Source organism: Indicator indicator, chromosome 40, assembly GCF_027791375.1.
Source record: "Indicator indicator isolate 239-I01 chromosome 40, UM_Iind_1.1, whole genome shotgun sequence".
Classification (NCBI taxonomy): domain Eukaryota; kingdom Metazoa; phylum Chordata; class Aves; order Piciformes; family Indicatoridae; genus Indicator; species Indicator indicator.
The window spans coordinates 339,538-365,007 of NC_072049.1; the positions used below are offsets into that span (position 1 = coordinate 339,538).

At 54.5% G+C, this 25,470-nt stretch overlaps 1 protein-coding gene across 2 annotated transcripts in view; it reads left to right on the top strand.

Moving 5' to 3' along the window:
• The window catches only part of GON4L (gon-4 like), a 46,827-nt gene that overhangs the window by 11,773 nt on the left and 9,584 nt on the right, over window positions 1–25,470 (top strand). The window contains exons 11-24 of one of the 2 annotated variants that reach the window (XM_054397036.1): window positions 958–998; window positions 1,613–1,716; window positions 3,498–3,696; window positions 4,353–4,439; window positions 5,942–6,113; window positions 7,210–7,354; window positions 8,805–8,955; window positions 10,638–10,754; window positions 15,019–16,761; window positions 17,465–17,708; window positions 18,318–18,499; window positions 19,530–19,727; window positions 23,215–23,358; window positions 24,109–24,252. In XM_054397036.1, coding sequence (XP_054253011.1) covers window positions 958–998; window positions 1,613–1,716; window positions 3,498–3,696; window positions 4,353–4,439; window positions 5,942–6,113; window positions 7,210–7,354; window positions 8,805–8,955; window positions 10,638–10,754; window positions 15,019–16,761; window positions 17,465–17,708; window positions 18,318–18,499; window positions 19,530–19,727; window positions 23,215–23,358; window positions 24,109–24,252 — 3,671 coding nt within the window. The remainder of the gene's footprint in view (window positions 1–957; window positions 999–1,612; window positions 1,717–3,497; window positions 3,697–4,352; window positions 4,440–5,941; window positions 6,114–7,209; window positions 7,355–8,804; window positions 8,956–10,637; window positions 10,755–15,018; window positions 16,762–17,464; window positions 17,709–18,317; window positions 18,500–19,529; window positions 19,728–23,214; window positions 23,359–24,108; window positions 24,253–25,470) is intronic. The other variant, XM_054397037.1, reaches the window with a different exon arrangement.

Consider the following 25,470-nt stretch of genomic DNA (forward strand, 5'->3'; position numbering starts at 1 on the left):
CAGCTTGGCACCTCCAGGCCCCAATTAAGCCACCCCAGCCTAATTGGCAGCATTGCCAAGGCTGACAACCAGGCCTCACTCCTCTGCAAAAGATAAGAGCCTGGATGCCCTCCCAAGAGGAGAGGGGAAAGGGAAGAAAACAACTTTGCAGCCAGATTTATGTGGATGTAGGATTTATGGCAAGAAATCACAAAGATTACACTTTGGGTTACACCTCCTGGACTCTTTAGCTCCTGGAGGTCTGCAACTTTGTGGCTTTCTTAAAGGCTCAACCAGCCTCAAAGTGCCACATTGAGGGTGTAGAAAAATACTTGTGTGGTGGCACAGCCTTTCAGAAAGCTTCAGCCAGGTCACAACTGAATGCTTGCCTTGTGGCTTGAGTCAACTAAGTAATTTCCCAAGGCCTTACAGTCTTTGTTCATTTTAGAAGGATCACTTTGCTCACTGAAGGTAGCTCTAGAAAGAGCACTTTGCTCACTGAAGCACTAAGGGTAGCTCTAGAAACAGCACTTTGCTCACTGGAGCACTGAAGGTAACTCTGAAAAGAGCACTTTGCTCACTGAAAGCACTAAAGGTAGCTCTAGAAACAGCACTTTGCTCACTGAAGCATTAAAGGTTGCTCTAGAAACAGCACTTTACTCATTGAAGCTCTAGAAACAGCATTTTGCTCTCTAGAGCAGACTTGGTTAGTCCTTGTTACAGTTCAGCAGAACCTGAAATGTAATTCTGAAGGTGAATTTTGCTCAAATGTGGTTTTGGATGAAGTGGTTTGGGGCTCAGCATTATAGAGGATATAATGTCAGGAGGTTTTCCTTCTTGGTTCTCTCTCTTCAAGAAGAGAGTTTCCTTGGCAAGAGAAATGCCTTCAGGGATTTGATCTGATGGCAGGATTGCAGTTTAAAAGGGAATCTTCATGCTGCTGCTGCTTCTGTTTTATCCTCTTCATTTCACTTGCAGAAAAGGAAGTGAATGAGCTGATGGAGGAGCTGTTTGAGACAGTAAGTGATGAATTTGTTATGGCACTGAATCACAGAATGGTAGAGGTTGGAAGGGAACCTCCAGAGATCATTGAGTCCAACCCCCCTGCCAAAAGCAGCATCCCCCAGGGTAGTCTGCACAGGAATGCATCCAGGTGGGTTTTGAAAGTCTCCAGGGAAGGAGACTCCACAACCCCTCTGGGCAGCCTGCTCCAGGGCTCCTTCACTCTCACTGTAAAGAAATTTCTCCTCATGTTGAGCTGAAACCTTCTGTGTCCAAGTTTGTATCCATTGCTCCTTGTCTTATTGCTGTGCACCACCAAGAAGAGTTTGGCCTCTTCCACTTGCCCCCCAGCCCTCAGCTATTGATAGACATTGATCAGATCTCCTCTCAGCCTTCTCAGGACTGAACAGCCCCAGGGCTCTCAGTCTCTCTTCACAGAGGAGATGCTCAAATCCTGTTACTGTTCCAAACCCCCTCCAGTTCCAACCCTCCACTGGATCAGTTTGCCCAGAGCCACATCCAGCCTGGCCTTAAAAACATCCCTGCAGGGATCTGTGCTGAGAGCAATTGGCAGGAGCTTTAGTGGTGCTGAATCTATGGCTTGAGCTTTCTGACTCCTCTTTGCTGTCAGTTTCAGGATGAGATGGGGTTCTCAAACATGGAAGATGAAGGTCCAGAGGATGAAGATACTGTCCCAGAGCCACGGCCCAGTTTTAATACACCTCAGGCTCTCAGGTAGGATCATTTGGTGAGAGGAAAATAACTCCCAGGTCTTCTGTGGTTACCTGCAGCTGTGCTGTGCCACCCACCAAAGAGACAAGGTCCTGTTTTCAGCACAGGTCACTGTTCTGAAGGCTCTGAGCCAGTTTTTATTTTGGGGATTGAACACCTCACCCTTTTTTTTTCTGGCTACCACCTTTGACTTCACTCATTGAAATGGATCTGAACCAAGAAATGTTTGAGGAGTTGGTTTGACCAACTTAGCTTGGATGGAATGGCATTTCCTAAGGGAATAAAAGCCTGCACAGGATAGCTGAAGTCTGTCTGGAACAGCTCTGAAGCCTGGAAATTGGCTTTGGGTGACTTTTGGTGGGGTATAGTTGAAGCAGTAACTTGAAGAGGAAAGAGTCTAAAGTGTTCCTTTCTAGGTAGCAGCACTGCTCTGCTGAACCACTTCCAGCAGCTGTCACCAGGTGAGCTGTGGCATGAGTGCTGTCTCCTTGTCTATGGGGCAGGTCAGCTCAAGATCAAGCTGTATCTGTTTGGGAAAGGAGCTAAAACAAAAGCTGGAGTTCCTTGATACTCTCTCTGGGGTGAGCAGTGCCAGAGGGGAGTGCAGCCTCTCTTAAACCAGCTACAGACTGAGAGCAGGGAAGCTTGGTGCTCTCTCTTACTGCTTGTGTGCATTTGTGAAGACTGAGAGGGGATTTAATGAATGTTTATAAATATCTGGGGGCTGGGTGTCAAGAGGGAGGGGACAGCCTCTGCTCAGTTGCACCCTGTGGGAGGCCAAGGGGCAGTGGATGGAAACTCCAGCCCAGGAGGTTCCATCTCAACATGAGGAGGAACTTCTTCACTGTAAGGGTCACAGAGCACTGGAACAGGCTCCCCAGAGAGGTTGTGGAGTCTCCTTCTCTGGAGACTTCCAAGTTCCCTCTGGATGTGTTCCTGTGGGACCTGTGCTGGATTCTCTGCTCCTGCTCTGGCAAGGGGGGGTTGGACTCGAGGGTCTCCAGAGCTCCCTTCCAACCCCTAACATCTGTGAGCCTGTGACTGCTGCTGGCCAGTTGTATTGGCAGCTCTCAGGGCTGATTCTTGCCCAGTTTTACCTCAATTCATTCTTAAAGTGGTAAAATATCCCTTTGCTGGGGGTTTGGTGGGTTTGTGGCACCTTGTGGTGGAGGCATCGTGGAACAACTTCACTTACAACTGACTTGGGGACTTGGAGAGGAGCAGAGCTGCTAATGAGCAGAAATCAGGGTCTGAAATGAGGTCTCTCATGAAGCAGGGGATAACTGAAGCTGCTTTTGAAGACCTCCTTTTTCCTACACCAGGTGTTCAAGGCCTTGAGCAGCCTGGGCCTAGTGGGGAGGTGTCCTTGGCCATGGCAGGGGAGTTGGAACTGCATGGCCTTGAAAGGTCCCTTCCAACCCAACCCATTCTGTGATTCCCTGTCAGATCCTGACTGCTGTTGATAGGATCTGAGCATGTGAGGGGAACACACATGGGATGTGATGGGGAATGGTGGTCAAGACTTAGCTGTGCTTGGCATAAAGAGTTGAAACCCTGCATCCCAGAACTCCCTCAGAGCTGTGGCAGAGGAAAGGATTTGTGCAGAAGCCAACTGCATAAAGCCTGATGGTTGCTGTTCAGGTATCCTGTGCAAGTGGTGAGGAGTAGGAGGCTGAGGGGGCTGAAACTGTGCATCCCAGGGCCAGAGCCAAATCTTCTCAACTAAACAGGAGTGGTGAGCAAGTCCTGGCTGATTGTGTTTTGATCTGCCTGACCCCACACAGGTTTGAAGAGCCTCTGGCCAATTTGCTGAACGAACAGCACCGCACCGTGAAGGAGCAGCTGGAGCAGCTGAAGATTAAAAAGTCCTCAATCAAACCACCACAAGAGTCAGAAAAATCCAAACCTCAAAATGAGAAACCTCTCCAGAGCCTTGTCCTGGACAGCATGCAAAGAAAGAGGCTCCAGCAGCAAATGCAGCAGGTGATAAAATGTCATCTGGCCTAATGGGTGGTTGCTGTGTGCTGGGGGGGGAGGGCAGGGAAAGGCAGTGCTGCAGGAAGCACTTTGGTGGCCTTCCATCAAGAGATGAATTTTGAAGTCAGAATTGTCCTTTTTTTGGGGTGCTCAGGTGCCTCTATACTCATGCTTTCCAGTTTCTTGGATGATCAGAGGGCTGCAGCACCTCTCCTATGGAGACAGACTTGAGAGAGTTGGGGTTGTGCAGTCTGGAGAAGAGAAGGCTCCCAGGAAACCTTCTTGTGGCCTTCCAGTATCTGAAGGGGGCTACAAGAAAGCTGGGGAGGGACTTTTTAGGGTGTCAGTGATAGGAGTTGGGGGGATGGAGTAAAATTAGAAGTGGGTAGATTCAAATTGGATGTTAGGAAGAAGTTTTTCCCCATGAGGGTGGGGAGAGACTGGCACAGGTTGCCCAGGGAGGAGGTGGAAGCCTCATCCCTGGAGGTTTTTGCAGCCAGGCTGGATGTGGCTGTGAGCAACCTGCTCCAGTGGGAGGTGTCCCTGCCCAGGGCAGGGGGGTTGGAACTGGCTGAGCCTTCAGGTCCCTTCCAGCCCTGGCAATTCTGTGATTCTGTGATTTCTGATGCACTGCTACCATTTGTCTGGTTTTGTTCTTCAAGCATGTTCAGCTTCTGACTCAAGTCCATCTTCTTGCAAGTTCCAACCCTGCTCTAAGTTCAGAGGCCAGCACTACCAGGATGTTCTTGGTAAGGACATGGCTACAGCCAGAGCTACCTGGGTTTTAAGCATTGCTGGTCACTGGAGGTGAGCAGCTCAGAAGGCCAATCACAGCCTGGGCTGCATCCAAAGCAGCACTGCCAGCAGGTCCAGAGAGGATTCTGCCACTTTGCTCTGCTCTGGGGAGACCTTACCTGGAGTGCTGCAGCCAGCTCTGGAGCCCTCAGGACAGGAAGGACATGGAGCTGAGGGAGCAGGTCCAGAGGAGGGCCAAGGAAATGCTCAGGGGGTTGGAGCAGCTCTGCTCTGGGGACAGGCTGAGGGAGCTGGGGGTGTTCAGCATGGAGGAGAGAAGGCTCCAGGGAGACCTAATAGAGGCCTTCCAGTACCTGAAAGGGTCTACAAGGAGGCTGCAGAGACTCTTTACAAAGATCTGCAGTGAGAGGACCAGGGGCAGTGGCTTCAAACTAGAGCAGAGCAGATTGAGATTGGATGTTGGAACAAATTCTTTACTATGAGGGTGGTGGAACACTGGAAGAGGCTGCTCAGGGAGGTGGTTGAGGCTCCATCCCTGGAGATATTCAAGGTGAGGCTGGAGAGGGCTCTGGGCAGCCTGAGCTAGGTGAGGATGTCCCTGCTGGCTGCAGAAGGGGTTGGACTGGATGAGCTATTGAGTCCTTCAGCTGGTGAGGGACTTTTGAGGATGTCAGGTAATGATAGGACCAGGGGAGGAATAGAGCAAAACTAGAAGTGGGGAGATTCAGATTGGATGTTAGGAAGAAATTCTTCCCCATGAGGGTGGGGAGAGACTGGCACAGGTTGCCCAGGGAGGTGGTGGTGGAAACCTCACCCCTGGAGGTGTTTAAGGCCAGGCTGGATGTGGCTGTGAGCAACCTGCTGTAGTGTGAGGTGTCCCTGCCCATGGCAGGGGGGTTGGAACTGGATGATCCTTGAGGTCCCTTCCGGAAGGGTTGGAACTGGCTGAGCCTTGGGGTCCCTTCCCAGGGGGGTTGGAACTGGCTGAGCCTTGGGGTCCCTTCCCAGGGGGGTTGGAACTGGCTGAGCCTTGGGGTCCCTTCCCAGGGGGGTTGGAACTGGCTGAGCCTTGGGGTCCCTTCCCAGGGGGGTTGGAACTGGCTGAGCCTTGGGGTCCCTTCCAGCAGGGTTGGAACTGGCTGAGCCTTGGGGTCCCTCCCAGGGGGGTTGGAACTGGCTGAGCCTTGGGGTCCCTTCCAGCAGGGTTGGAACTGGCTGAGCCTTGGGGTCCCTTCCCAGAAGGGTTGGAACTGGCTGAGCCTTGGGGTCCCTCCCAGAAGGGTTGGAACTGGCTGAGCCTTGGGGTCCCTTCCAGAAGGGTTGGAACTGGCTGAGCCTTGGGGTCCCTCCCAGGGGGGTTGGAACTGGCTGAGCCTTGGGGTCCCTCCCAGGGGGGTTGGAACTGGCTGAGCCTTGGGGTCCCTCCCAGGGGGGTTGGAACTGGCTGAGCCTTGGGGTCCCTCCCAGCCCTGCCTGTTGTGTCCTCCCCTGGCAGAGCGAGCTCGGGAACTTCGCGCGCAGCTCCACCCTCCTCCGGCAGTCCTTCAGCCCCAAGTTCCAGACCATGTTCCAGCCATGCAACCTGAAGGAAGCTCTGCAGCTCATTGAGGATTTCCATGCCCAGGTCCAAGTGGATTGGAGCCCTCGTAAGGCTGTGAAGAAGAGTGGTGAGCACTCAGGGTGGGGGTGTGGGGAGGAGCGTTCCTGGTGGGAGTTGCCCTGCAGCTGAGGTTGGGTTCAGACTGCAGGTTGTCTGAAGACCCTTCCCAAAGTGCAAAGAAGAAGACAAAAGTCATTCCCTTTTTATTGCCTGCCCTTGCAACACAGTGAAACATGAAGGTGATCAGAGGCTGGAGAACCTCCCCTAAGGGGACAGGTTGGGAGAGTTGGAGCTGTTGAAGAGAAGGCTCCAGGGAGACCTTAGAGCTGCACTTCAGTAGCTGAAGGAGCTCCAGGAGAGCTGGGAAAGGATTTATGATAAGGGTTTGGAGTGGTGGGATGAGGGACAATGGTGTTGAGCTGGAAGAAGGGAGGTTGAGACTGGAGATGAGGAAGAAATCCTTTAGAGTGAGGCTGGGGAGAGCCTGGCACAGGTTGCCCAGGGAGGCTGTGGCTGTTCCCTCCCTGGAGGTGTTCAGGGCCAGGCTGGATGAGGCCTTGAGCACCCTGGGCTGGGGGGAGTTGTCCCATGGCAGGGGGTTGGAGCTGGCTGATCTTGAAGGTCCCTTCCCACCCAACCCATTCTGTGCCAAGTCCATGAATTGAACTCTTTCCTGTTTGATGTCATAACCCTGCCCTTCATCACTCTGCTGCTGCTCTTTTGAGCTGCAGAAATCAATCAAGCAGCCATGAAACTGGAGATCATGTCCCAAAGATGTTAAGTTACCACACATCAAGGAAATAATTCCCTTCATTTCAGTATTTCCCCAAAGGAAAAACATTTCCCAGCAGTTGGTTTCAAATCTTTGGCTTCTGATTTGCTCTCTGCCACCTCTAGAGAGTGAACTTGAAACAAGCAGCTTTTTGCAGGTGCTTTTCATGATAGAGCAAAAGAAGAAGATGCAGGGGGGGAAAGGAATTTTGCCTTTTGCTGGCATGAGCTTGAGGGAAAAAAAAAAAAAAAAAGAACTAGGTAAATTCTAAAAAGCAAGGAGAAAAATCTCTCTCATTTTGCAGTGAAAGGAAAAGTTTCCAGGCATCCAGTTGTGAAAATCAGGATTTGCCTGCATCTTGCCTGTCCTTATCTGTGAACTCTTCCTACAGCCAACGAGTTTCCATGCTTGCCAAAGCAAGTGGCATGGATTTTGGCAACCAGGAGAGTCTTCATGTACCCTGAGCTGCTGCCAGTCTGTTCCTTGAAAGCAAATCCTCCCCGGGACAAGATTATCTTCACCAAAGCTGAGGACAAGTAGGTGCTTGGAATGCTGGAGGGGAGGGGGCTGCAGGGGGAGGGGCTGCAAGAAAGGGGCTGCTGAGGAAGGTGGAGAGGGAGGGGCTGCAAGGGAGGGGCTGTAGAGGGAGGTGGAGAGGGAGGGGCTGCAAGGGAGGGGCTGCAGAGGGAGGTGGGAAGGGAGGGGCTGCAGAGGGAGGTAGAAAGGGAGGGGCTGCAGAGGGAGGGGCTGCAGAGGGAGGGGCTGCAGAGGGAGGTGGGAAGGGAGGGGCTGCAGAGGGAGGTAGAAAGGGAGGGGCTGCAGAGGGAAGGGCTGCACGGGAGGGGCTGAGGAGGGGGTGGAAGAGAGGGGCTGCAAGGGAGGGGCTGCAGAGGGAGTGGCTGCAGAGGGGTGGAAGGGAGGGGCTGCAGACGGAGTGGCTGCAGAGGGGTGGAAGGGAGGGGCTGCAGAGGGAGTGGCTGCAGAGGGGCTGGAAGGAAGGAAGGGGCTGCAGGTTGGGCTAAAAGGTGGCTAGAGGGGGGGTGAAAGTGGCTGCAAATGAGGCTGCTCTGGTAAGGAGGATTTCTAGGATGCAGATTTTGTGCCTTGTGCAGCAGCACATCCAAACAGCAGCCTGCTGGGCTTTGGATCTCTCTGGCCAAGAAGGCCAAGGGTGTCCTGGGGGGCAGTAGTAAAAAGTGTGGCCAGCAGGTCCAGGGAGGGTCTCCTCCCCCTCTGCTCTGCCCTGGGCAGACCACACCTGGACTATTGCATCCAGTTCTGGGCTCCCCAGTTGAGGAGAGACAGAGATCTGCTGGGGAGGGTCCAGTGAAGGGCTGTGAGGATGATGAAGGGACTTGACCATCTGGCACAGGTTGCCCAGGGAGGTGGTGGAAGCCTCATGCCTGGAGGATTTTGCAGCCAGGCTGGAGGTGGCTGTGAGCAACCTGCTCCAGTGGGAGGTGTCCCTGCCCATGGCTGAGCCTTGAGGTCCCTTCCAGCCCTGACAATTCTCTGATCTGTCTTCTGAAGAAGGACTGAGAGCCCTGGGGCTGTTTGGTGTAGAGAGAAGGAGGCTGAGAGGGGATCTGATCAATGTCTATAGATAGCTGAGGGGTGGGGGGCAAGAGGAAGGGGCCAGGCTCTTTTCAGTGGCACCTGGTAATAGGACAGGGAATCGTGGAGCTAAGCTGGACCCCAGGAGGTTCCACCTCAACATGAGGAGAAACTTCTTACTCTGAGGGTGCTGGAGGCCTGGAGCAGGCTGCCCAGAGAGGTTGTGGAGTCTCCTGCTCTGGAGCCTTTCCAGCCCCCTCTGGATGTGTTCCTGTGTGACCTGTCCTGGGTGATTCTGCTTTTGGCAGGGGGGGTTGGACCTGATGATCTCTGGAGGTCCCTTCCAACCCCTTCCCGTTCACTGAGTCTCTGTATGTATTTTCCTCTCCTTCCCTCCCCTCCCTCCCCTCCCTTCCCTTCCTTCCTTCTCAGTTTACTGGCTTTAGGTTTGAAACATTTTGAAGGGACAGAGTTCCCAAAGCCTTTGATCAGCAAATATCTGCTGCCAACCAAAACTGCTCACCAGCTCACAGTGCGCATCAAGAACCTCAACATGAACAGAGCCCCTGACAACATCATCAGAGTGAGTGATGCAGGCCATGGCTTGCTCTTGGCAGCCTGCTCTGTCCCCTTGGGGGTTTGGTACACAAGAGGAGATGTGGTCCTTGTTCCAGGGATCCTTTCTGTGTAGGTGCTGGCATTTCCTTCAAGGAAAACGATCTTAAAAGTTGTTAGCAGTCAGGGTGGATTCAGCCAGGCCTTGTCCTCTGTGCATGGCAGGTGCCTGTTACTGCTGGGCTGGGGATGGACTGAAGAGGGGTGCAGGAGAGCTGGGGAGGGACTTTAGACAGGGCTTAAAGTGAGGGAATGAGGGGGGATGGACTGAAGAGGGGTGCAGGAGAGCTGGGGAGGGACTTTAGACAGGGCTTGGAGTGATGGAATGAGGGGGGATGGACTGAAGAGGGGTGCAGGAGAGCTGGGGAAGGACTTTAGACAGGGCTTGGAGTGACAGAGTGAGGGGGGATGGACTGAAGAGGGGTGCAGGAGAGCTGGGGAGGGACTTTAGACAGGGCTTGGAGTGATGGAATGAGGGGGGATGGACTGAAGAGGGGTGCAGGAGAGCTGGGGAGGGACTTTAGACAGGGCTTGGAGTGACAGAGTGAGGGGGGATGGACTGAAGAGGGGTGCAGGAGAGCTGGGGAGGGACTTTAGACAGGGCTTGGAGTGACAGTGAGGGGGGATGGACTGAAGAGGGGTGCAGGAGAGCTGGGGAAGGACTTTAGACAGGGCTTGGAGTGACAGAGTGAGGGGGGATGGACTGAAGAGGGGTGCAGGAGAGCTGGGGAGGGACTTTAGACAGGGCTTGGAGTGACAGAGTGAGGGGGGATGGACTGAAGAGGGGTGCAGGAGAGCTGGGGAGGGACTTTAGACAGGGCTTGGAGTGATGGAATGAGGGGGGATGGACTGAAGAGGGGTGCAGGAGAGCTGGGGAGGGACTTTAGACAGGGCTTGGAGTGATGGAATGAGGGGGGATGGACTGAAGAGGGGTGCAGGAGAGCTGGGGAAGGACTTTAGACAGGGCTTGGAGTGACAGAGTGAGGGGGGATGGACTGAAGAGGGGTGCAGGAGAGCTGGGGAGGGACTTTAGACAGGGCTTGGAGTGACAGAGTGAGGGGGGATGGACTGAAGAGGGGTGCAGGAGAGCTGGGGAGGGACTTTAGACAGGGCTTGGAGTGATGGAATGAGGGGGGATGGACTGAAGAGGGGTGCAGGAGAGCTGGGGAAGGACTTTAGACAGGGCTTGGAGTGATGGAATGAGGGGGGATGGACTGAAGAGGGGTGCAGGAGAGCTGGGGAGGGACTTTAGACAGGGCTTGGAGTGACAGAGTGAGGGGGGATGGACTGAAGAGGGGTGCAGGAGAGCTGGGGAGGGACTTTAGACAGGGCTTGGAGTGATGGAATGAGGGGGGATGGACTGAAACTTGAGGAGGGAGGATTGAGACTGGAGATGAGGAAGAAATTCTCTGCAGTGAGGGTGGGGAGAGCCTGGCACAGGTTGCCCAGGGAGGCAGTGGCTGCCTCCTCCCTGGAGGTGTTCAAGGCCTTGAGCCACCTGAGCTGGGGGAGCTGTCCCTGGCGTTTGGAACTGGATGATGACTCGAAGGTCCCTTCCAACCCAACCCATTCCTTGCTTCCATGATCCCAGCAGTTACTGGGCAGGTGACCTGACCACAGCTTTGCATTCCCTTCTGTCTCCCAACTCAGTACTACAAAAAGACCAAGCAGTTGCCCATTCTGTCCCAGTGCTGTGAGGAAATCCAACCCAATGAGTGGAAACCTCCTGTGGAGAGAGAAGAGCATCGCCTGCCCTTCTGGCTGAAGGTAGCTTCTGCTCCTCTTCAGCCAGCAGAGGAGTTCTTGTTGCTGTGTGGTTGATTTCTTGTTGGGTGGTTGGTTTTGGGTTGTTGGTTTTTTGTTTTTGTTTTTTTTTTTTTTTTTTTTTGGTGGCTTTCCAACCTAGGTCCAGAGGGAGTTTGGTTGGGCGACAGCTCTGCAGTCAAAAGTGTGGTCTTGAGGCCAGCTAGGAAGTGTAGCAAGATCAGCCCAGGTGCTCCTGCTTTGGCAGGAGGGTTTAGGGGGTGGTGGTGAATGGTGCCACATCCAGCTGGCAGCCAGTCACTTGTGGTGTCCCCCCTCCAAGGATCAGTGCTGGTCCCTATCCTGTTCAATATCTTTATTGATGATCTGGCCAAGGGGATTGAGTCCATCATCAATAAGTTTGCAGATGACACCAAGCTGGGGGCAGGTGTTGATCTGTTACAGGGTAGGAGGGCTCTGCAGAGGGACCTTGCCAGGCTGGGCAGATGGGCAGAGTGCAAGGGCATGAGATTCAACATGTCCAAGTGCCAGGTTCTACACTTGGGCCACAACAACCTCATGCAGCTACAGGCTGGGGACAGAGTGGCTGGAGAGCAGCCAGGCAGAAAGGGACCTGGGGGTGCTGGGTGACAGCAGCTGAACAGGAGCCAGCAGTGTGCCCAGGTGGCCAAGAAGGCCAATGGCATCCTGGCCTGGATCAGGAATAGTGTGGCCAGCAGGAGCAGGGAACTCATCCTGCCCTGTGCTCAGCACTGGTTAGGCCACACCTTGAGTGCTGTGTCCAGTTCTGGGCCCCTCAGTTCAAGAAAGATGTTGAGGTGCTGGAAAGTGGCCAGAGAAGGGCAGCAAGGCTGGGGAGGGGTCTGGAGCACAGCCCTGTGAGGAGAGGCTGAGGGAGCTGGGGGTGTTCAGCCTGGAGAAGAGGAGGCTCAGGGCAGACCTCATTGCTGTCTACAACTACCTGAAGGGAGGTTGTAGCCAGGTGGGGGTTGGGCTCTGCTCCCAGACAGTGACAGAAGGAGAGGACACAGCCTCAAGCTGTGCCAGGGGAGGTTTGGGCTGGAGGTGAGGAAGAAATTCTGCACAGAAAGAGAGATTGGCCATTGGAATGTGCTGCCCAGGGAGGTGGTGGAGTCACCATCCCTGGAGGTGTTTAAAACAAGACTGGATGAGGCACTCAGTGCCATGGTTCAGCTGGTTAGATGGTGTTGGGTGATAGGTTGGACTGGATGGTCTCAAAGGTCTTTCCCAACCTGCTTAATTCTGTGATTCTGTGACTCAGTGACCTCTGGAGGTCCCTTCCAGCCTCTCATGTTCTGTGGTGCTGTCATCAGGAGCACTCAGCAGCCTGAAGTGTGGGCACTGCTCTTGGTGCCCCTCTCTGCCCAGCTGCATGGTTGAAGTTCTCATGGTCATCCCCTGCCTCCTTTTGCTCCTTGGGGTTCTTTCTAGGGATTCTGATTTTTTTGACCTTGGGCGTGCTGGGTGACAGTTTCAGCTGATCAGGAGCCAGCAGTTTGCCCAGGTGGCCAGGAAGGCCAATGCCTCCTGTCCTTGATCATGACTAGTGTGGGCCTCAGGAGCTGGGAAATCATCCTTCGCCTGGTGCCCGCTCTGGTTAGGCCACACCTTGAGTGCTGTGTCCAGTTCTGGGCCCCTCAGTTCAAGAAAGATGTTGAGGTGCTGGAAAGTGGCCAGAGAAGGGCAGCAAGGCTGGGGAGGGGTCTGGAGCACAGCCCTGTGAGGAGAGGCTGAGGGAGCTGGGGGTGTTCAGCCTGGAGAAGAGGAGGCTCAGGGCAGACCTCATTGCTGTCTACAACTACCTGAAGGGAGGTTGTAGCCAGGTGGGGGTTGGGCTCTGCTCCCAGACAGTGACAGAAGGAGAGGACACAGCCTCAAGCTGTGCCAGGGGAGGTTTGGGCTGGAGGTGAGGAAGAAATTCTGCACAGAAAGAGAGATTGGCCATTGGAATGTGCTGCCCAGGGAGGTGGTGGAGTCACCATCCCTGGAGGTGTTTAAAACAAGACTGGATGAGGCACTCAGTGCCATGGTTCAGCTGGTTAGATGGTGTTGGGTGATAGGTTGGACTGGATGGTCTCAAAGGTCTTTCCCAACCTGCTTAATTCTGTGATTCTGTGACTCAGTGACCTCTGGAGGTCCCTTCCAGCCTCTCATGTTCTGTGGTGCTGTCATCAGGAGCACTCAGCAGCCTGAAGTGTGGGCACTGCTCTTGGTGCCCCTCTCTGCCCAGCTGCATGGTTGAAGTTCTCATGGTCATCCCCTGCCTCCTTTTGCTCCTTGGGGTTCTTTCTAGGGATTCTGATTTTTTTGCTAAGGCTTTTGTCAGTTTATTGATCAGCAGAGGCTGAGCCTTTCCTTGACATCTTTCCTGCTGGGTCACCTTGTGGTGTCCTCTCTCAACCTTCACCTGCTAAGGGCAAGAAAAATTCTGAGGGGTTGGGGTTTTGAAGGTTATCTTCACCTGCACTGTGGTTTGGTTTTGGGTTTGTTTGGGGGGGGTTGTAGTTGTTTTTTTGGGGGGGTTTGTTGGTGTTGTTTGGGGGGGTTTGTTGGTGTTGTTTTGGGGGGGTTTGTTGGTGTTGGTTTGGGGGGGTTTGTTGGTGTTGGTTTGGGGGGGTTTGTTGGTGTTGGTTTGGGGGGGTTTGTTGGTGTTGTTTTGGGGGGTTTTTCGGTGTTGTTTGGGGGGGTTTGTCGGTGTTGTTTTGGGGGGGTTTGTTGGTGTTGTTTTGGGGGGGTTTGTTGGTTTTGGTTTTGGGGGGTTTGTTGGTGTTGGTTTGGGGGGTTTGTTGGTGTTGGTTTGGGGGGGTTTGTTGGTGTTGTTTTGGGGGGGTTGTTGGTGTTGGTTTGGGGAGGTTTGTTGGTGTTGTTTTGGGGGGGTTTGTTGGTGTTGGTTTGGGGGGGTTTGTTGGTGTTGTTTTGGGGGGTTTGTTGGTGTTGTTTTGGGGGGGTTTGTTGGTGTTGTTTGGGGAGGTTTGTTGGTGTTGTTTTGGGGGGGTTTGTTGGTGTTGGTTTGGGGGGTTTGTAGGTGTTGGTTTGGGGGGTTTGTTGGTGTTGTTTGGGGGGGGTTTGTTGGTGTTGTTTTGGGGGGGTTTGTTGGTGTTGTTTTGGGGGGGGTTGTTGGTGTTGTTTTGGGGGGTTTGTTGGTGTTGTTTTGGGGGGGTTTGTTGGTGTTGTTTTGGGGGGGTTTGTTGGTGTTGTTTTGGGGGGGTTGTTGGTGTTGTTTTGGGGGGGTTTGTTGGTGTTGTTTTGGGGGGTTTGTTGGTGTTGTTTGGGGGGGTTGTTGGTGTTGTTTGGGGGGGTTTGTTGGTGTTGTTTGGGGGGGGTTGTTGGTGTTGTTTGGGGGGGGTTGTTGGTGTTGGTTTGGGGGGGGTTGTTGGTGTTGGTTTGGGGGGGTTTGTCGGTGTGGGTTTGGGGGGGTTTGTCGGTGTTGGTTTGGGGGGGTTTGTCGGTGTGGTTTGGGGGGGTTTGTCGGTGTGGGTTTGGGGGGGTTTGTCGGTGTTGGTTTGGGGGGTTTGTCGGTGTTGGTTTGGGGGGGTTTGTCGGTGTTGGTTTGGGGGGGTTTGTCGGTGTTGGTTTGGGGGGGTTTGTCGGTGTGGGTTTGGGGGGGTTTGTCGGTGTTGGTTTGGGGGGGTTTGTCGGTGTTGGTTTGGGGGGGTTTGTCGGTGTTGGTTTGGGGGGGTTTGTCGGTGTTGTTTGGGGGGGTTTGTCGGTGTTGTTTGGGGGGGTTTGTCGGTGTTGTTTTGGGGGGGTTTGTCGGTGTTGTTTGGGGGGGTTTGTCGGTGTTGTTTTGGGGGGGTTTGTCGGTGTTGTTTTGGGGGGTTTGTCGGTGTTGTTTTGGGGGGGTTTGTCGGTGTTGTTTTGGGGGGGTTTGTCGGTGTTGTTTTGGGGGGGTTTGTCGGTGTTGTTTTGGGGGGGTTTGTCGGTGTTGTTTTGGGGGGGTTTGTCGGTGTTGGTTTGGGGGGGTTTGTCGGTGTTGGTTTGGGGGGGTTTGTCGGTGTTGTTTGGGGGGGTTTGTCGGTGTTGTTTGGGGGGGTTTGTCGGTGTTGTTTGGGGGGGTTTGTCGGTGTTGTTTGGGGGGGTTTGTTGGTGTTGTTTTGGGGGGGTTGGGGTTTTGGCAGCTGGCTAAATGTGCCCTGCTCTCCTTTCAGAGGCAGGCTGATGTCAGCTGCCTTCTGTTGGTGCTGTTTGAAGGTGGTGGTGGAGGAACCCTCCGTGGGTTGGACTAATGAACTGTTGTTCCCTCTAGGCAAGCTTGCCCTCCATCCAAGGGGAACTGAAACAGTTGGCAGAGGATGCCAGGGAGATGCCAAGTTCACCTGATGCAGAATCTGCCTTCTTGGGGACAGGAAAGGAAACTTCAGAGGCAGAATATGACAAAAAATACCCTCTGCTGGTGCCAAAGGGGCTGGTGCTGACCCTAAAGCCCCTTGCCAACAGGTTCTCTAGGAAAGCATGGAGGAGGCAGAGATCTTCAGCTCTGAAGCCTCTCCTCATTCGACCCAGCCCTTGTCTGCAGCCCAGTTCCAACACTCTCCACCTCCAGAAGGCTGTGAAGCTGGCCCAGGCAGAAGCTCCTCCCAGCAAAGTGATGGTTCAGCTTCCTCGCCTCATCCAGCCAGCTCCAGTGGTGCAAACTGTGCCAGGAGTGCAGCCTTTGAGTGTTCCAGCAGTGGTGGGGAGTGGGGACGGCCTGGAGTTTCAGAACGTGCTCTCCACTTCCCATTCAGACTCCAGACCAAGCTTCCCAGCTGCTGTGCCAGCAGCTCTGCTCTCCTCCAGCCCAGTCCCTTTGCAGCCCAAGCTGCTGGTGCCAGCCTTGGCCGGAGCCAGAGCTCGCAGAGCCTCTGTCCGGAAGGGATACCAGAAGAGAAGAGGCACAAAGCCTGCCCCACCTGTGAAGGCTTCACCCTTGATCCAGCCCTCTCCTGTCATCCTCACTGTGCCTGCCACCACGGTGAAGGTGGTTAACATAGGCAATGGCTGCAACGTGATCCAGCCCCTGGGGGCAGCAGTTGGGAGAGGCCCTCAGGCCATCCCGGTTACAACCCTGCTGGTCAACCCTTCCACCTTCCCCTGCCCCCTAAATCCACCCCTGGTCACCTCTTCAATTCCTTCCCTCATAGTCTCCCCTAACCCTGTAGGTCTCTCTGCATCATCTGTTGGTGAAAATGAAGAGCAGCTGACTCTGGTTCCTTCCTGCCCTGCTGGGAACAGCAAAAGCAGCTACCCCACGGTGGAGCCCAAAGCTGAAGCTCCAGAGCTGTTTGGGTCCTGCTCTGCTGGGTCCCCCAAGGAGGAGAGTGGTACAAATCCTGCCCCTGCAAGCAGTGGCAGTCAGGAGAAGGGCAGTAAGGGTGACTGCTGTAGCTGGGCAGTGGTGGAAGGAGAAGGGAACACTCCAGAGCCACTGGCAGTGGACCTCTTGCCTCATTTAGAAGATGCAGAGGAAGCAGTGAAAGTTGAGCCTGAAGATTCCAGTGAGGCTGGCAAGGAGGTAAATCCAGGACAGAAGAGAGACCTTTTATGTGCTGAAGTGAAGGAGGAATTCATGCTGGACCTTGGGCAGGAGCTGAACATGGAGGCTGCATGTTCCTGTTCAGGTGATGTGAAGGAAATGAAGAAGGAGCAGCACAGTCTGGGTGAGGGGCAGGGAGGAGAACAAGAAGGAGCCTCGAGGTCATCTCCCTGTGGTGAACAGCAGATGGGTGCAGATGTGGCTGCTGGACCACAAGCAAGCAGTGAGTCTCCAAAGAATCTTTCTGGTGCAGCAGATACTGAGGCAGACTTCAGCAGCCCAGCAGGGAGACCTGAGGATTCATCCAGCATAGATGGGAAATCTGTTGGGACCCCAGCTGGCCCTGAAGCTGGAGGAGAGAAAGAAGGACAGGAAGAGGAGGAAGAAGATGACTTTGATGATTTCACACAAGATGAGGATGAAGAAATGTCATCAGCCTCTGAAGAATCCATTCTTTCAGTGCCAGAACTTCAGGTAAAAGCAAACAAAACTGGTGACAAATCTCAGTGTCCTGAAACCCTGCTGGGGTCAGGGCAAATCACACAGCTTGAAGCCAGTTGGGTTCTTAACTCTCTCATAGCCTGGAGGTGAGCTGAGAACTGGACACCACAGCCTCCTGAGATGGGTTCAGGTCCAGGCTAAAGGCTTATCTTGCAAGCAGGGAGATGTAAACTGGGCTGAGCTCTAAGGAGGTCCTCAGCTGGGGCTGCTCTTTAAGAAGCAGCATTTCAAGTGATAATTCTTTTCCAGCAAGTCTCTTAAGAACTTAAGATGGTCACAAGATTGGAGATGGGGAAGGAATTCTGCAGAGTGAGGGTGGGGAGACCCTGGAACAGGTTGCCCAGGGAGGCTGTGGACACTCAAGGCTGGTTTGGATGAGGCCTTGAGCAACCTGGGCTGGTGGGAGGTGTCCCTACCCCTGGCAGGGGGTTGGAGCTGGAGGAGCTTGAAGGTCCCTCCCAACCCAACCCAGTCTGGGATCCTCCTTTAGGGCTTTCATGAAGGGCAGCTTTGTGTGGGAGCCAAAAAGAGGCAGTTCTGGTGTGGTTGTTAAATCCTGTAGCTGGTCAGGTGTTGATCTGTGGCATCAGGTGTGAGGAGAAGGAGGAGGAGGAGGAGGATGGATTGAAAAGCAAGCAGCCAAGGAGCTGTTGTTGTTGTTGTGGTTGCTTTGAAGGAGACGATGGAGAAGCTGACCTGGCTTGCCACGGAGAGGAGACTGAGCCAGGAAGGAGATTCTGAAGAAGAGAATTCCCAGGAAGAGAACTCTGAGCCTGAGGAAGAGGAGGAGGAGGAAGGGGAAGGAATAGAGAGTTTGCAGAAAGATGATGAAACCTGTGGAGATGTCTCAGAGGAACCTAAATCTGCCTGCACGCTGGCAAAGACCACCCCACAGGTGGAAGCCCACAGGGTGCCAGCAGGTAAGGAGGGTGGGCAGGGGGCAGCAGCTGATGGCTGCATCAAAAGCAAAGCAAGGGGGAAGGAGGACTTGAATCACAGCATCACAGAATGGGCTGGGTTGGAAGGGATCTCCAAAGGTCATCCAGTCCAACCCCCTCTGCACTCAGCAGGGGCATCCTCAACTAGATCAGGATGCCCAGAGCCCTCTGAGTCTCACCCTGGTAGTATCTGGATGGTTTTAAGGCCAGGCTGGATGTGGCTCTGAGCAACCTGGGCTGGTGGGAGGTGTCCCTGCCCATGGCAGGAGAGGTTGGAACTGACAGTGCTAGGATTCTGTGATCTGTGCAGGCCCCATCCATGCAGGTCACAGAACTGGCAGGGTTGGAAGGGACCCCAAGGACCATCCAGTTCCAAGCCCCCTGCCATGGGCAGGGACACCTCCCACTGGAGCAGGTTGCTCAGAGCCACATCCTGCCTGGCCTTCAAAACTTCCCAGGGATGAGGCTTCCACCACCTCCCTGGGCAACCTGTGCCAGTGCCTCCCCATACTGATCTAGCAGAGCTGTTGTCTGCCAGCCCAAGGGATGGAGGAGAGGTCCCTGTGCAGCTTGCTTTGTGCTTCTCCACAGGAGAAAACCTGAAAGCCCCTGGGAAGAGCAGGAGGTCTCACAGAACCAGGAATAAGAGGGGCAGAGCTCGTGCTAGCAAAGACACATCCAAGCTGCTGCTCTTGTATGATGAAGACATCCTGGAGAGAGATCCCCTGAGGGAACAGAAGGATCTGGCATTTGCCCAAGCCTACCTGAGCAGGGTAAGCCAGGCCAGGGTGAAACCCAGGCACAGGAACATCACTTTGAAACCTCTTAACACAGCTCCTGCCTGAGCCACATCACTGCCAGTTCTACCTAAGGGTGCAGGAGCCAGCTGGGGTCATAGAATGGTTTGGGTTGGAAGGGACCTCCAGAGAGGTCCAACCCCCCCTGCCAGAGCAGAATCACCCAAGGCAGGCCACACAGGAACACATCCAGAGGGGGCTGGAAAGGCTCCAGAGCAGGAGACTCCACAACCTCCCTGGGCAGCCTGCCCCAGGCCTCCAGCACCCTCACAGGAAGAAGTTTCTCCTCGTGTTGAGGTGGAGCTTCCTGGGGTTCCAGTTTGTGTCCACTGCCCCTCATCCTGTCACAGCACACCCCTGAGCAGAGCCTGGCCCCTTCTTGCCCCCCACCCTTCAGATAACTGCAAACATTGATCAGATCCCCTCTCAGCCTTCCCTTCTCCAGGCTCAGCAGTCCCAGGGCTCAGCCTTTCCTCCTCAGGCAGATGTCCCAATGCCTTCAGCATCCCTCTCAGAGACTCTCTCCAGTGTATCTCTGTCCCTCTTCAACTGGGGAGCCCAGAACTGGACACAATACTCCAGCTGTGGTCTCTCTGGGGCAGAGCAGAGGAGGAGGAGAACCTCCCTCCATGCCCTGTGCTCCTCCAGCTGCCTGTGCCTCCCCCTGAGCTTTGCTTTTTGCTCTTCCTTCCCCTGTTGTGTGTGAGGGAGGCAGGCAGTGAGCGAGTGGCTGGCTGCTGGCTGCAGCCTGTCCACAGCTCTTTGAGGATCACAGAATGCTCTGAGGTTGGAAGGGAGCCTCCAGGGAAACCTTCTCCAACCCCCCTGCAGTCAGCAGGGAGACCTCCAACCGGCGCAGACCTTCGTAGCCTCGGATTTGGTTGCCAGCTCCAACTCGTCTTCAAGGGGAAGAGGCTTTCCAGCAGCAGTGTGTAACTTGTGAGCAGCAAGGGAGCAAAGGGAGGCTGCACTCAGTGGGTCCCTTGCTGGGGGTTGCTGTTGGCAGGTGAGGGAAGCCCTGCAGCACATCCCTGGCAAGTATGAGGACTTCCTCCGAGTCATCTACGAGTTCGAGGTCAGCACGGGCAGGAGGACAGCTGTGGACCTCTACTCCACCCTGCAGAGCCTGCTGCAAGACTGGCCCCAGCTGCTCACAGACTTTGCTGCCTTTCTTCTGCCAGAACAAGCTCTGGAGTGTGGCCTGGTGAGTAGGAGGAGAGGAGGGGACAGCAGGTTTCCTGCAGGCTGTGTGTGAGCCTTGAGGGGGAGCGGAGGAAGGAAGGAATCTTCCCACAGTGAGGAAGGCAAAGAGCTGGGAGTGGAAGAATTAAGGAATCTTCCCACAGTGAGGAAGGCAAAGAGCTGGGAGTGGAAGAATTAAGGAAGCTTCCCTCAGTGAGGAAGGCAAAGAGCTGGGAGTGGAAGAATTAAGGAAGCTTCCCTCAGTAAGGAAGGTAAAGAGCTGGGAGTGGAAGAATTAAGGAATCTTCCCTCAGTAAGGAAGGTAAAGAGCTGGGAGTGGAAGAATTAAGGAATCTTCCCACAGTGAGGAAGGTAAAGAGCTGGGAGTGGAAGAATTGAGGAAGCTTCCCTCAGTAAGGAAGGTAAAGAGCTGGGAGTGGAAGAATTAAGGAATCTTCCCACAGTGAGGAAGGCAAAGAGCTGGGAGTGGAAGAATTAAGGAAGCTTCCCACAGTGAGGAAGGTAAAGAGCTGGGAGTGGAAGAATTGAGGAAGCTTCCCTCAGTAAGGAAGGTAAAGAGCTGGGAGTGGAAGAATTAAGGAATCTTCCCACAGTGAGGAAGGCAAAGAGCTGGGAGTGGAAGAATTAAGGAAGCTTCCCTCAGTAAGGAAGGTAAAGAGCTGGGAGTGGAAGAATTAAGGAATCTTCCCACAGTGAGGAAGGCAAAGAGCTGGGAGTGGAAGAATTAAGGAAGCTTCCCACAGTGAGGAAGGCAAAGAGCTGGGAGTGGAAGAATTAAGGAAGCTTCCCTCAGTGAGGAAGGTAAAGAGCTGGGAGTGGAAGAATTAAGGAAGCTTCCCTCAGTGAGGAAGGTAAAGAGCTGGGAGTGGAAGAATTAAGGAAGCTTCCCTCAGTAAGGAAGGCAAAGAGCTGGGAGTGGAAGAATTGAGGAAGCTTCCCTCAGTGAGGAAGGCAAAGAGCTGGGAGTGGAAGAATTAAGGAAGCTTCCCTCAGTAAGGAAGGCAAAGAGCTGGGAGTGGAAGAATTAAGGAAGCTTCCCTCAGTGAGGAAGGTAAAGAGCTGGGAGTGGAAGAATTAAGGAATCTTCCCTCAGTAAGGAAGGCAAAGAGCTGGGAGTGGAAGAATTAAGGAAGCTTCCCTCAGTAAGGAAGGCAAAGAGCTGGGAGTGGAAGAATTAAGGAAGCTTCCCTCAGTGAGGAAGGTAAAGAGCTGGGAGTGGAAGAATTAAGGAATCTTCCCACAGTGAGGAAGGCAAAGAGCTGGGAGTGGAAGAATTAAGGAATCTTCCCACAGTGAGGAAGGCAAAGAGCTGGGAGTGGAAGAATTAAGGAAGCTTCCCACAGTGAGGAAGGTAAAGAGCTGGGAGTGGAAGAATTAAGGAAGCTTCCCTCAGTAAGGAAGGTAAAGAGCTGGCAGTGGAAGAATTAAGGAAGCTTCCCTCAGTAAGGAAGGTAAAGAGCTGGGAGTGGAAGAATTAAGGAAGCTTCCCTCAGTGAGGAAGGCAAAGAGCTGGGAGTGGAAGAATTAAGGAAGCTTCCCTCAGTAAGGAAGGCAAAGAGCTGGGAGTGGAAGAATTAAGGAAGCTTCCCTCAGTAAGGAAGGCAAAGAGCTGGGAGTGGAAGAATTAAGGAAGCTTCCCTCAGTGAGGAAGGCAAAGAGCTGGGAGTGGAAGAATTGAGGAAGCTTCCCTCAGTGAGGAAGGCAAAGAGCTGGGAGTGGAAGAATTGAGGAAGCTTCCCTCAGTGAGGAAGGCAAAGAGCTGGGAGTGGAAGAATTGAGGAAGCTTCCCTCAGTGAGGAAGGCAAAGAGCTGGGAGTGGAAGAATTAAGGAAGCTTCCCTCAGTGAGGAAGGCAAAGAGCTGGGAGTGGAAGAATTGAGGAAGCTTCCCTCAGTGAGGAAGGCAAAGAGCTGGGAGTGGAAGAATTGAGGAAGCTTCCCTCAGTAAGGAAGGCAAAGAGCTGGGAGTGGAAGAATTGAGGAAGCTTCCCTCAGTAAGGAAGGCAAAGAGCTGGGAGTGGAAGAATTGAGGAAGCTTCCCTCAGTAAGGAAGGTAAAGAGCTGGGAGTGGAAGAATTAAGGAAGCTTCCCTCAGTAAGGAAGGTAAAGAGCTGGGAGTGGAAGAATTAAGGAAGCTTCCCTCAGTAAGGAAGGTAAAGAGCTGGGAGTGGAAGAATTAAGGAAGCTTCCCTCAGTAAGGAAGGTAAAGAGCTGGGAGTGGAAGAATTAAGGAAGCTTCCCTCAGTAAGGAAGGCAAAGAGCTGGGAGTGGAAGAATTGAGGAAGCTTCCCTCAGTAAGGAAGGTAAAGAGCTGGGAGTGGAAGAATTGAGGAAGCTTCCCTCAGTAAGGAAGGCAAAGAGCTGGGAGTGGAAGAATTGAGGAAGCTTCCCTCAGTAAGGAAGGCAAAGAGCTGGGAGTGGAAGAATTGAGGAAGCTTCCCTCAGTAAGGAAGGTAAAGAGCTGGGAGTGGAAGAATTAAGGAATCTTCCCTCAGTAAGGAAGGTAAAGAGCTGGGAGTGGAAGAATTAAGGAATCTTCCCTCAGTAAGGAAGGTAAAGAGCTGGGAGTGGAAGAATTAAGGAAGCTTCCCTCAGTAAGGAAGGCAGAGAGCTGGGACTGGAAGAATTAAGGGATCCTGGAATTGTTTGGGTTGGAAGAGACCTCCCAGGTTAGCATTGAGTCCAAGCAGCAACCCAGCCCCACCATGGCCACCAAACCCTGGCCCCAAGTGCCATGGCCACAGGGTTCTGGAACATCTCCAGGGATGGGGACTCCACCACCTCCCTGGGCAGCCTGTTGCAGTCCCTGACCACTCCTGCAGGACACAAATTGTTCCTCATGACCAACCTGAACCTCCCCTGGGGCAATTTCAGGGCATTTCCTCTCCTTCTATCACCTGAGACTAGGGAGAAGAGATCAACTCCACCTGGCTCCAACCTTTTTTCAGGGAGCTGTAGAGAGCCAGGAGATCTTCCTCAGCCTCCTCCAGCCTCACCACCCCCAGGCCTCTTCTCCAGACCCTTCCCCAGCTCTGTTGCCCTTCTCTGGCCCTGCTCCAGCCCTCAAAGTCCTTCTGGCAGTCAGGAGCCCAATCCTGAGCCCAGGATTGCAGCTGTGGCCTCCCCAGTGCCCAGCCCTGGGGCACAATCCCTGCCCTGCTCCTGCTGGCCACACTGACCCCAGGATTCCAACTGTGGCCTCCCCAGTGCCCAGCACTTCCCTGCTCCTGCTGCCCACCTGCTCCATTCTTTCTGCCTTCTCCTGCCTGTGGCTGGAGCCAAGCTGTTGGTCACTCAGTTTTGTTCCTACAAAGTCTTGGTTCTCTTCCTTCCCTTTTCCCCAGTTCTGCAGTGGGTGTCAGTACAAAGAGCAAGGCAGGCAGTGGTGTGGAGGTGGCCTGAGGCAGTTAGAGATGCTTGGGAATGTGGTTGGTGAGGAGGGGGAGGAAGAGGAGGAGGAGGAGGAGGTGACCCTTTCTCTCGGGGGCAGTTTGAGGAGCAGCAGGCGTTCGAGAAGAGCAGAAAGTTCCTCAGGCAGCTGGAGATTTGCTTTGCTGAGAACCCTGCCCACCACCAGAAGATCATCAAAGTGCTGCAGAGCTGTGCAGACTGCCTCCCCCAGGAGATTGCAGAGGTAATCAGGCACCCACCTACCTCCTTCCTCCATCAAGCCCTCAGGGCAGTCACAGAAGTGTCAGGGTTGGAAGGGACCCCAAGGCTCAGCCAGTTCCAATCCCCCTGCCACAGGCAGGGACACCTCCCACTGGAGCAGGTTGCTCACAGCCACATCCAGCCTGGCTGCAAAAACCTCCAGGGATGAGGCTTCCACCACCTCCCTGGGCAACCTGTGCCAGGCTCTCACCACCCTCCTGGGGAAGAATTTCTTCCTAACATCCAATCTGAATCTCCCCATTTCTTTTTTTTTTTTTCCCCATCCCCCCCCAAGTCCTGTCACTCCCTGACACCCTACAGAGTCCCTCCCCAGCTGGACTGCTCCCAGGTGCTGCTCTTGGAGCCCAGCTCCTTCCATGCAGCCCAGCAGAGACCTGCAGCTGCCTCTCCAAGAGGTTTTACAATGCACTGAGCTCTGTCTCTCCTCTCTCCACCTTCCTTTTAGCACCTGGCAGGTGAAATGTTAGCTGAAGTGCCTCCTCCAGAGCCCACCCAGAATTGTGGAGGGGACATTTCTAGGCTCATTTGGTAGCTTGCCTGTGGAATGAGCTCAAAATATTCAGGCAGCAGCCCCAGGGCAAGCAGGGAACCTGCCTGCTGGAGGTCTGATGAGCTTTGATCTTCCACTTGGAGTTGAGAAGTCCTCTGAGAAGAGTGTGCCAGCATGGCCTGAAATTCAGCTTTCTTTGCTCTCTGTTCCTCTCTGTCTCAGCTGAAGACCCAAATGTGGCAGCTGCTGAAGGGCCATGACCACCTGCAGGATGAGTTCTCCATCTTCTTTGATCACCTCAGGCCCTCAGCCAGCCGCATGGGAGACTTTGAGGAGATCAACTGGACAGAAGAGAAGGAATATGAGGTGGGGAAAGCTTTGCCCCAGGGGCAGAAAGGATAAAAGCAGAGAATCTGAGTGGGCTGGAGCTTGAAGAACTCAAAAGTGGGGCTGCATTGCCAGAGAGGGAAGCAGCAGGGTGAAGGAAGTGTTGGAGTGGAGGAGAAGGAGTGAAGAGGAGGAGTGAAGAGGAGGAGGAGTGAAGAGGAGGAGGAGTGAAGAGGAGGAGGAGTGAAGAGGAGGAGGAGTGAAGAGGAGGAGGAGTGAGAGGAGGAGGAGTGAAGAGGAGGAGGAGTGGGGAGGAGTGGGGAGAAGGAGGAGGAGGAGGAGTGGGGAGAGGAGGAGGAGGAGGAGTGGGGAGAAGGAGGAGGAGGAGGAGTGGGGAGAAGGAGGAGGAGGAGGAGTGGGGAGAAGGAGGAGGAGGAGGAGTGGGGAGAAGGAGGAGGAGGAGGAGGGGGAGAAGGAGGAGGAGGAGGAGTGGGGAGAAGGAGGAGGAGGAGGAGTGGGGAGAAGGAGGAGGAGGAGGAGTGGGGAGAGGAGGAGGAGGAGGGGGAGAGGAGGAGGAGGAGGGGGAGAGGAGGAGGAGGAGGAGTGGGGAGAAGGAGGAGGAGGAGGAGTGGGGAGAGGAGGAGGAGGAGGAGTGGGGAGAAGGAGGAGGAGGAGAAGGAGTGGGGAGAAGGAGGAGGAGGAGAAGGAGTGGGGAGAGGAGGAGGAGGAGAGGAGTGGGGAGAAGGAGGAGGAGGAGAGGAGTGGGGAGAAGGAGGAGGAGGAGAGGAGTGGGGAGAGGAGGAGGAGGAGAAGGAGTGGGGAGAGGAGGAGGAGGAGAGGAGGGGGAGGAGGAGGAGGAGGAGGAGGGGAGGGGAGAGGAGGAGGGGAGGGAGGAGGGGAGGGAGGGAGGAGGAGAGGGAGGGGGAGAGGAGGAGGGAGGAGGAGGGGAGAGGAGGGGAGAGGAGGAGGGGGAGGGAGGAGGAGGAGAGGAGTGGGAGAGGAGGAGGAGGGAGGGAGAGGAGGAGGAGGAGGGAGAGGGGAGGAGGAGGAGGAGGAGAGGAGGAGGAGGAGAGGAGGAGGAGGAGGAGGAGGGGGAGAGGGAGGAGGAGGAGAGGAGGGGAGAGGAGGAGGAGGAGGGAGGAGGGAGGAGGAGGAGGAGGGAGGAGGGGGAGAGGAGGAGGAGGGAGGAGAGGGAGAGGAGGAGGAGGGAGGAGAGGGGGAGGAGGAGGGAGGGAGGAGAGGAGGAGGGAGAGGAGG